General features: G+C 33.6%; 1 protein-coding gene across 1 annotated transcript; it reads right to left on the reverse strand.

The window, feature by feature from the left end:
* Positions 1–934: 934 nt before the first annotated feature.
* LOC111370464 (patellin-4-like) lies at positions 935–3,075 on the reverse strand. The gene is made up of 4 exons (XM_022992178.1): positions 3,029–3,075; positions 2,006–2,948; positions 1,798–1,922; positions 935–1,504 (listed from the first exon to the last, which is right to left on the reverse strand). The coding sequence occupies exons 2-4, from the start codon at positions 2,933–2,935 to the stop codon at positions 1,099–1,101; spliced, it is 1,461 nt and encodes a 486-aa protein (XP_022847946.1). The 5' UTR covers positions 2,936–2,948; positions 3,029–3,075; the 3' UTR covers positions 935–1,098.
* Between the last annotated feature and the right edge of the window lie 8,584 nt (positions 3,076–11,659).

Here is an 11,659-nt window from a genome sequence, read left to right on the forward strand (position 1 = left end):
TTGAAGAGTACTAATTTTTGTTCTCTTTGCATGGGAATGTAGCAAGTGAAATTAGCTTAAGTTTTAAATCCACTTATGTACTGTCACAAAATGCAGCAAAAGGTAGAGATTGTAAAGATGTTTGTTGAATTTTGTGTGTGTGGCCCAGCTGATTTAAACGGTTTGAAATGTGAGGCCCAAACTTGGAGGCCCAATTGATGATCCAGTATGAAGAAATCTCTAGAATATTGAAACCGGTTCTTGAACTGAAAAACTGAAACGCGTTTTTTTTTTTATCAAATGACACTTCTTCTGGATTTATGACGGGTGGCAAGTGATGGACCATTGGATGACCAAAAATCTGTCACTCTCATATAAAAGGAACGTGAAAAGCCTTTAGGGTTTTAGACAATTTTTGAGCAACTTCTATATTCTTCGAGTTTTTCATCTTCTCTGTTTTTCGATTATTCTCTCTTAGATCTTGTGTGATTTGTTGAGAGAAATGGAAATTAGATGAACTCTTGTGTGAGTTCATTATGTTGTGAGAAGATTTGTGGTGATTGAGAATCTGGAACTATGTGTTCTTGTAAACTGATTTTTGTCCATTTTTGAGCGGTTCATAATGAATTTTGAGCTTAATCCTAACGGATGCTCAGCGGGGATTAGGTGTTTGAAGCGGTCGCCGAACCTCGGGCCTTTGAGCCGAAAAATCTTGTGTTCTTTGATCTTGTTATTTTTGTTGTGTTCGATTTATAAACTGCAATGCAAATAATTTTCTAAGTATTACATATACATTCTAAAAGATTATTTTTTTTTTCCATAAATTTTTTCTACTTTTTTTATATTTTTCCATAAATTTTTTCTACTTTTAGCCGGACATATAAAAATGAAAAAACACATTTTTTTTAAATAATGTCCAAAAATTGAACTCTACTCTTCCCAACAAGAAACAACCTTGAAAAATTTCCATCCTCGAACTTTTATTGAAACTAGAAATTGCGCAAAGTTCAACAAAATGAATAGAACGACTAATGCTATGCGCTAAAAGAATATCAATTACTAGAAAGAATAATCGAATCCAATTGTCAAAACCCAAGAAGCTATATAGAAATTCACCATTCAGCAGGACGATTTTTTGATCTTGTAGCGATAGAACATTTTCTTCTTCTTCTTCTTCCCAGAACAATTCTTAATAGTAAGGACAATTTTGCCCGATTCATTGTTCTTGAATGTCTTGCGAACTGGTGCCTCATCCGAGCCCATCTTCTTCTCTTTCTGAATGATAATGGTGTAAGAATTCTCATCATTAGGCACAAACTCCTCTTTACAGCTCACCTCCCAACCCAAAACATTAAGATCCCAGATTAATGTGCTTCCAGCCTCTGGTGCAGGTATTTCAATTACTTCAGTTGATCCAGCCTTGATCACAACTTCTGAAGTTTCACCATCGCTAACAGAGAATTCGAAGTCATTCTCCCTCTTGAGGCCGCCGTACTGGATTGGGATTTCTTGAATTGGTACATACCTGTCACAGATTTGGGTTTGAATTAGTTTCATGATCTCAAGCGCAAAAATCCGAGGCATAAAAGTAAAAAGTAATGCCATTTAGCACCGTTGAGATTAAAACACGAGTCTAGGTGGCACTAATGTAACATTAAATGAAAGATATAATTAAATGAATCACTTAATTTCACCTTCCATTGAACCTATCACTCAATGTCACGTGTTCTAGTGCCATATAGACTTGAGTTATAGCTCTAGTGGAGTTCAATGACATTACTCTTATGAATCTAAATATAGGAAAGGAGATGGATTTACTTGAGCAAAGTCTCTGTGACTTTGGACGGACGAGCAAAGACTAATTTGCTCTTGGTTCGTTGAGTTAGGAAAGGAGACAACAGCGAATGGAACGCGAAATACCAAAATGGAACATTGATGAATATCTGCAACAAGAAATCAATATTATTAGCACTGGTCAATTACAATAAAATCAGATTTTACTAAGATTTGAACACAAAAATCTTACATTTTTGGCTACAAATTCAGGGTAGTTGTCCTGAAGAAGTGCAATGGGCTTGTTCACAGCAGCACGAACTTCCTTCTTGGATGCTCCCGGCGAATTCTTAAGGTCATTGATTTGAACTAAAGAGTTGACACAACCAGGCTTGAATTCAAGTTTTTGAATGCCTTTCTCCATAAGCTGGACCCTCCACCGCAGGAATTGCTCGCGCTTCTCCTCGTTGCCAAGTGTCTTCTGATAGATCTCCTCATTGTCCAAAACCCCAAAAATGTTGTAACATAAGGGGTGCCCTTCGCGATCAACGCCATTCATATATGCGGCCGAGTTAAGTTCAGGACCAAATTCTTCATTTAAGATAGAATCGATCTTGAACTCTTTCCTCCATTGGAGTGTTTTCTCGAGCATCTCGAAGGCATCATTCACTTTGAAATCCCTAGCCCTCAAAAATTTTAGGAGAACTACATTAGTACCTTCATCCCCTTTACTGGCCAAAAGGGGTACTCCCCAGATTGAGATTTCCTTGTCCACTTCAACATCAACAAATTCATTGGATTTTTCTTCAGTTCTCTTTTCACATTCTTCTTCTTTAACACAATCTCCTTCAGCCTGATCCTGTTCTTTATCCTCTTTTGATTCGTTGTCACAGACGGGCTTCTCGGATCCGTCTTCCTTCTCTTCTTTCTTGAAGAGAGTGTTCCCAAGAATGGCTTCTTCAAGTTTTGCTTTGAGCTCATTCAATGCCTTCTTCTCATTCTCTTTTAGATCAGAGGGGGAGTTACTCTCTTCTCTGTAGGAAGCGCTTTTCTGCACCGCCTTCCCTTCACAGTTACTATCCTTTTCATCGCTTACTTCTTCAGAGGCCTCTTTCGACTCCTTCAGAACCTCTTCTGCCACTGGCACCGCCTCGGCCTCAGCTTTGACCTCCTCAACAGTCATTGTATCTAGCTTTTCTGTAAAGCCCAAAGAAAACAAAAACACCAATTAAACTTTAATTTCACAAGAAAAAATGACAAAAAAATTGACTTTTACCTCTGAATCAGCCTCAAGTATCCTTTGTTTTCCTTTCGGGATTTGAGAATTTTGCTCTGAAATTGTGTGGAAGAAGGGCAGAGTGTAACGGTTATATATTTTTTGAAAGTTGAACTAGGGCCCACAACGGTCATTTATTTGTTGTCATGGCATGTTAGAGCCGTTAAGATTCTTGTTATGCTAACCTGGAGTCCAGCAAAACTTGGTTTGTCAGAATCAATTAGGGTCCACCTTGCCAAATATTTTGATTTTTTGACTGTGATTAATGATTGAATGGGTGGCGAATCACATGGAGCCATCGACTTGGCTTGTTTTCCTTGACTTAGTCAAAATTTAATTGAGTCGCCATCGTGTTTCGCTATCATGTTCCACCTCTTCTCCTTCTCTAAATAAACTCGAGCTCCACTTCACTGTCGATGAAGAATGCTTTTTCGGATATAGAAGCTTTTCTTAACTAAAGCATTTCGATAGTAGGATCGTGTCAATCAAGCTTGCTTGCAAAAGTCAAATGACCATGATTTAGGAGTAGGAGATAGATCTAACTTGCTCTCGCTTTCTACAGCAATCAAGCAATAAGGAAGAAGTAGCCAAGCGAAACAAGAAAGAGAGAGATCAACATTATTTTTTGAGTTCATCCCTCAACAAGTAGCGCGTAACACAATGCTTGACCATTATTTGAAAACTTTTTTTTCCTACATATTCATTTTCAACTACACATTTATATAATAAAATATTCTACATGTAAATTTAAAATAATATTCTACATTTTAATCATATGTTTCACTAAAAATCAATATTCAAAATATTATTTTTCCCTAATAACAGTTGTCAAACATGGGCAATATTTAAACATAATTGTTACTTTTTACTATAAAATTGGAAAAGTTGGGATCGACTCTCTAACTTTTCAATTAGTGTATTTTTGGTTCCTAATTTATTTAAATATGGATATTATTCGGAACCGTGCTGCACTGACAAGGCCACCTAGGCCCTGTCCAAATAGGGGGCTGAATTGAGGCTCCCTATTGGAGGGGGCAAAGGCGCCAATTCAGCTTTTTCTTATTATTTGGACCCTTTGTGATCAAATCGTTCATATGGACATCGAAATTAGAATGGCATAAAGTTGGATGACAAAATTGTTAAATCACCCAACCTTTGGCTTTGATTCTCATGAAAGTAAGTGCTATTTTAATATCAATATTGATGATATTCTTGACATGGAGATCCAAATTTTCATAATTAAATAGTTGAGGATTTATAACCTTAATTTTGAAGGATAGGACCAAAAACTACGCAACTTGAATCGCTGGGAGCCCAATCTTAATTTTTCCCCCCCTTATCTTTTATGATTACTGATGTTTATACCTTCAAAAAAGAGATGTTAGTTCCGAAACTTCCACTAAAATAGTAAGACCCAATGATCAGAAGTGTCCAAATCTGTTGTAAGCTAGATATGTTTCTATAAGGACTACAATTAATAAGTAAACATATTTAATTGCTAAAATTTCATTTTACTATTGTAAACAAGAATTGAGTATTAACTTGCATTCTTTAAAGGTATTAGCATAAAGAGAGACACTACATGTACAGAAAATGATTTGTCAGAAACCTTACGGACTACTCACAGCACTTGGGGTCAATGGTTTAATTTTTTGAATATAAAACTCACATGGGGCCCACCCCATGTGAGATTTCTGGTTTTGTTCTGTATGAAAAAATTCTGTACATGTAGAATTTCTCTAGCACAAAAATTCTCAACGTTACACTTTTTTACATTCTCACCTCTATTTACATCTTTCATTACGAAAAATATCATTTTTATTCAATTTCTAATAAAAAGTTGTGAAATGACAAATATATCCTTTTATATAAATAAAACAAAAAGAAAACAAAAGAGGACAAAAACACTAATTGCAATCATACTCCCAATTTTTTATTTTATTTTTATTTTTATGTGCAAATGGATTCCAAATAAATTATTAAAAAATCACAAAAAGAAAAAATTACAAAGAAAATCATCATCTTCTTCCTCATCCCCTCTCCCCGAGACCTATCCATCAATAGGGCATTTTCTAACAATGCCTTGAAGTATAATGGATTCTTCTCCAAAATCTCCTCGAAAACATTGCAAGCTTCTTGAATCTTTCCCATTTCATTTAAAAGTCTCGTCGTCACGAATTTCCATTCATTGTTTTTAGGCTGAGTGGATGATAACTTCTTTAGTATATTCAAGCTGTCTTCATCATAACCTACTTCGAGTTCTTGCTGAGGATCATTTGTTAGGTTGTGTGTTCACATAGTATATTTTGTTATGATAAAATAATAATTAATAATAAATAAATTGTGCTTTTATTTATTATTTCATTTATTTATATTGAGCATTCGAATTAAAGTGTCTATGATCATTTGTGATAATATAAGTTGGGTACTGGTGTTGAGAAGTACAATATGACACAACTTATTTTGATCATTAATAATTTGTTTATAATCGATGTATAAGGGTACTTTGTACATGAAGGTTATAATATGATTGATTCATTATTCAGATTTATGAATTGTTCTTATTACAAAAATAATTAAATGAGACACTAGTACACTTGAAGTGTAATAAACGGACCATGTGTTGAATTTAATTCTCTACAGCATGATCGTGAGGAGAATTAATTCTACTTAATCACTATGTATTTTATCTAAATCCATTGACAGTATTATGTATATTCTTTCGTGATTTTAATGGTTCTTTGATTCACCAATGTGTGAGATCAATTTGATTGATCAAATATTTTGATGAGTTGGAAATTTGAGAATGAGCGAAGTAGAGAGCATGAATTCTTGTTGGTAATCGTCACTTTGAAAAATGGGTAGAGTGATTACTTAAGTATTGAACGGTTATAATCTGAGCTCAGTGTTTAGTTATAGCTAAATTTCAATATCTGTGATTAGTTTACAAGATCGTTGAAGAAAATAGTACTTATGTTAGTAAGAATAATTAGAATAGTAAAATGGTCATTTATGTTCTTATCTAATTATTGGATCTCGGATTGGTTCTTATCTAATTATTGGATCTCGGATTGGGGGGGGGGGGATAAAATACATATACGACATGTCAGAGGAAAGTATTACAGATTTATTGGTTTCTGTGATCTTATATATTTCAAGAGCTCAGTCTTTTGCCTTTAATGGAAAATGCAAAGATTAATACTTAGATTGGGTGGTCTAGGGTCGACTAGACAATATCTAATTATTGGAACTTAGATAATATATGTTCGATCAGGTCCCTGCGGTAGCTCAATAAAGTATTGAAACTTAATTACAGTAATTATAATATTTTTGAGCTTAATTATAATTACAATAAAGTTTTGTACTTAATTGTAATTAATATAAAAGTTGTAAACTTAATTATAATTGTAATTGAAGTTCTAGGGCTACACATTTAATTAAATGTAAACTAATTGGATTTGGACTTTAATTAAAACGCTTACTTAGACTTTAATTAAAACTCTTATTTAAATGTGAAATGTTATTGTACAATGATTATAATTATTCTATCTCTATAAATAGAGATTAGATGGAAAGTAGAAATCCTATGGAATTGTACAAAAATCATAATACATAATTCCACAGTGTTCAAATTTGGAAAGGAAAAAAGAGAAAAAAAACTATTTTCCCATCTTATTCAATTGTCCAGTTCAAGAATTAGTTTCTTAATTTAATTAAAAGAAGTTGCCAACTCATCGGTGTAGTGTTGACTTTGTAGAATACCATAAAAGATTTGGAGGTTTGAAGTATAAAGTTCTTGAAATAAAAAAAGCTGGAAGTTCGTGATTCCAAATTTATTTATAAATTGTTCATCGAATTTAGGTAACAATTCAAATAGTTTATTCTTGATATAAAATACACGTGAACATCTAGACGATCTTGTCTATTGAATTAAAGAATTTTTTTCTTAATTTCTGGATAATTTCGCTTCCTTATTTTGACATCGTTTTCAAGGCATCAATGGATTCCAAATTTGACTCCACCAACTGGTTCAACGTGGAATTCGAAGAATCTTCTCGAGTAATTACATTTTTATTATTGGATATCATTTTCCTTTAGCTCTTCAACCAAATTTGCTGGAGGTGGTGAAACTTCAGCTTTTGAGGATAGTTGCTAAAATTTTATTAAGAAAGTTGCTACACAAACAATGGCGGCAACTGTCATTTTGATATGAGAAATGAATGGAATTGGTTTTCGAAATGTGATGGGATTGTCAGATGAGAAAAGTAAGAAGTTATCGTAATGGTGATTTTGTGGTTATAAGGTGTACTGGCAATTCGTAAAAATTTGTGGGATAGTTGGAGATTGGTAGGTATGGAGGGACAAAGGTCAGGACACGATCCTTCACTTCATTCACGATTTTGTGGTGGTGAAGATTGTTAGGTGGCGGTGAATTTTGCTCTGGTTTGGGGTTTGAGGGTAAGGGTGGGGGTTGGGGAGAGGGGGATAAGGAAGAAGATGATGATTTCTCCATTTTTATTTTCTTCTAAATAATTCACTTGGGACTTATTTGCACATTTTAAAAAAGTTTTGGGAGTATGGTTGTAATTAATTCTTTACCTATCTTTTTTTTTTGTTTTATTTAAATATAATGGTATATTCGTAATTTCGTATTTTTTTTAATGTAGAAATTGGATGAAAATGATGTCTTCACAATAAAAGATGACATTATGGTTAAAAATGTAAAAAAAAATAATAAAATTCAACGTTCAAATGTTTTGTGCAATGAACTCTAAACATAAGGACACTTTGTGCTAATAACCCTTTTTAAAGGTTGAGGATTAATGTGTATCTTGAATTAATGTTGGATTGGTAGTGTTATTTTTTGAAATAAAAATGTATTTTTCTTTCATTAAATAACTTCATTGAGATCCATCACAATATAACAATGATATCTACCAATATTTGTTCTTAATATAGAAGACGCTGATGCTCCACCTCTCAATAGACCTCGATCCTTGAAACTTAAGGTGCCCAGTGCAAGCAAGAAAATATCATTCACACGCTTTGATCGTAAAAAGGGTAAGAAGGATGTCTAGTAAGTTAAAAATATTATTGGAGTAGAACATTGTATGTTTGGGAAAATATTTACAATGTCATTTTGTGCACTATCCTTTATATTTATGGTTGATGGTACAATTCGATATTTAGATGGAAACTTGAAATCAATATGACTTTATGGTTGTTTTATTAGTGGTATGTTATTCAGTTCGATCATGTTAATATTGATAAGAATTGGTATATAGTGTCAAGTTATTATGGTTGTTCTATTATTGTATTGTTACCATTGTTGAACTCTCATTACTGACAAATGAAATGTCAAGAGTCAAGATTAACAAGTATTAAATGACGTGAATTGACTTTAAATATTAAAAGCTTTATGAACTGTAAAGAACATTCATGGTTAGAACGAATTCTCAATCTAGACAAATGAAGTGTCAAGCGTCGAGATGAACATGGTCCAACCATTGATAAAACCTTTTCAAATGTCAAGAATGTCATGAAATGTCAAGAACAAATTCAAACCCATTAATCGAAGGTTAAAATGATGATGAGATTAAATGAAAAGTTAAATGAATACAAGTGGACATACAAACTCCTCGATATGATTTAGATATTAGGTATGTAATAGCTACGACGTTGCATTGAGATGATGAATATAGCTTTTGAAAAAGTTATAGTTCGACCCAACCAACACCTATGAAAAAGTTATAGTTCGACCCAACCAACACCTAGAGGGGGGTGAATAGGTGTTTATGCGGAATTAAGGCAATTAATTAACTTATGCAACAAGTCACATAAATTATGCATTGTTCAGATTCATTCACATACTTTATCTACCTAAGTTGAATTACCTGTTGAAAAGTAAACAACAAAAACCAGTAAAAACGCCACAAAATGTTGACGGAGAAAACCCAACTGGGTAAAAACTCAGGGCACAAGCCAGTAGAGATCCACTATAGAATATATTGACTTACAGTACGCCAGACATTATTGATTCTAACAATACTCTGACCTCCTTACTGTATCGACCACATCTATCGTGGATTTTGCAGATCTGCGCCAAAATCCCAGCCTTGAATATCTTCTACCTCCCGTGAATCACTAAGCACTCCAGCTCTTCAAGCAATTCCCTTCCCGGATCTTCAAACTGACGATCTTCTGGAAGTTGATATGGAGATATGAAATGGTGTTTTGGTTTTGAGAGGGTAGATGTTTTTATTCAAAGAACCATGAGAATTAAAAGATGGAAAGAATGAATATTAGGTTCTTAATCTTTTGGAAGTTGAGAGGAATTCCTGTTTGATTGTTTGCCAAAGGTCTTTAACGAAAATCGGACGTTTTGTTTATATAGTAGGTTGAATTTGGTAATATGGAGCGTTAAAAATTCGCGAGGCATTAAAATTACCAAAGGCCAGATAACACCGTCGCTCGAGCGAGGTGCTGCGAAACTCGAGCGACGCACCTTCGCTCGAGCGACAGCTCAGTGAAACTCTAGCGACGTCTGTTCTGCAATTTAGGCTCGAGCGAGGTCAGGGCGAAACTCTAGCGAAATCAACGCGCCGTTTGCATCTTCAAAGCATCCCACTAGACCTATGCTATGAACTTTGCTAAATTGCAACTTTAGTCCCTGAACTATTAGACCTTTGCAATTTGGTCCTTGACTTTACAATTTTGACAAATAGGTCCTTTGGTCACAGATTGCCAATTACACATTTTCCTAACAGCTTTGCTATGAGTTGGCAAGAAATAGTTCTCAAACAAATAATTTTGTTTCAATGTTAACAAGTTTGTGAAGCAAGGGTGTAATAACTACATCATTGCATTAGGTGACAAGCATAGGTCTCAAACCTATGTTGTCAAATAAATGTCTATTAATTGTAATTACATGGAGTAGGAGTTAATTAACATGTTTTACTCTATATAAGTATGTCTATGGCTTCAAAGACAATGTTTAAACATACTTCCTTACAAAACATTACTACGAGTAAGAAGTTCTTCCTTACATTATGTCTTCATCTGCTCAACAAACTCTTCATATTGATTTTGATGTTAACTTCTCATCACTTGGGTCTTTGGTGGATATTGTATTGACAAGCTCTTCATATCTAATTCACTTCGAATATCAATTGATGTTGTTCGGTTTTCAAACCACTTCCACTTGTCATCCATGTTGATGAATGTTCCACCATGCAAGACAACGAATCTCATAACATCTTTTATACCTGCATGTCATCGACGTAAATAAAATTAGCTAACCCACAAATAACTAAAACGAACATGTTATCTACATACAATATGTTTAATGCAAAACACAAAATGTTTCATAACTTCGTTAAGTTTTTAACATTATTCTTAACATTTGAAACAATATTAAGAATTACTTTTAAAGTGTCATCATTCTTGACATTTATAAAATTTGAGAACAATATGTCGGGAGGACACTTCGCCAAATGCATTTATCATCTTCTTCAACTTTAACCACCATTTTGCAAAGATTTCATTTCACCATTAATGACATTGTCAATACATATCTACCTTAAATTCCTAACTATCCTTTATTTAAGAAGGTAGTGACATAATGTTTGAGGAACACAACACAATCAATATGATTTTTTTTAATGTTCAAATAATCTTGCAACAAATATCTACTAATTGTTTGTATAATCTAATCCATTTAAATTAAATATGTACCATCAACTAGTAAACACAGCTTATCAACAAAAACGAGAATTTAAAGAAAAATCATCTTCTACTGAGAATTGTGGAGGACCTGATCGACTCCAAATTTTGAATGAGATTAAATTTCTCGAATGAAATTATATGAATTTCTTATGAGTGGGAATAATATAATTCTTTTTAGCTCTGATGCTCGAACTCTTCGAATGATTGGAGTACCGTGTCGGACACGACATGACATGACATGTGTATGAGATATGTGTTTGATCCTTCAAGTGTTAACCGAACACTTTACCCTTTTTTGCTTCTTTCTTTTTCTTCTTTCCTTTTTTTTAATTGTTTTCCCATTTTTACTCTCTATAAACCTAGCACCACCTTCGAGAGGGTTGAGAAAGGTGATGGCACTATATTTTCCCGTCTTCTTTCTTTTTTCTTTCCGTTTTTTTTTACTCTCTTTCCCTCCCTGTACTGGTGGTTTAGGGTTTTATTTGTACAAAATGAAAGTAGATTCCATAAAATACTACTTAGTGCTTCACTAAATTCAAATTGAAATCAAGTCCCTCATTTTTTTTAACATTTAGTAATTAAATTTTCATAATTGAAAACTAAACCCCAAAATTTTATTTTATTCGTTTTAATCCCTTATTCAATACTATTTCCTTCTTTGTGATCAATTCATTTTGGTCTATTCAAAATAACATCTTGAGTTAGTAAAAAAATTGAAGTTTGAAAGACGTACCCACGTACCCGTGTCCAAAATCTAGACTCTTTTTGGCCATATCCTCGTATCCTGCATTTTAGAAAATAAAAAATTTGACACTTAGATACATACCCGTACCTAATACCTATATCCGAGTCCGAGCATCATAGCTTTTTAGTTTTAATGGATTTTCTACTTTATCCTCTTCATTT

This window comes from Olea europaea, chromosome 21 (genome assembly GCF_002742605.1).
Source record: "Olea europaea var. sylvestris chromosome 21, O_europaea_v1, whole genome shotgun sequence".
In the NCBI taxonomy this organism is placed as follows: domain Eukaryota; kingdom Viridiplantae; phylum Streptophyta; class Magnoliopsida; order Lamiales; family Oleaceae; genus Olea; species Olea europaea.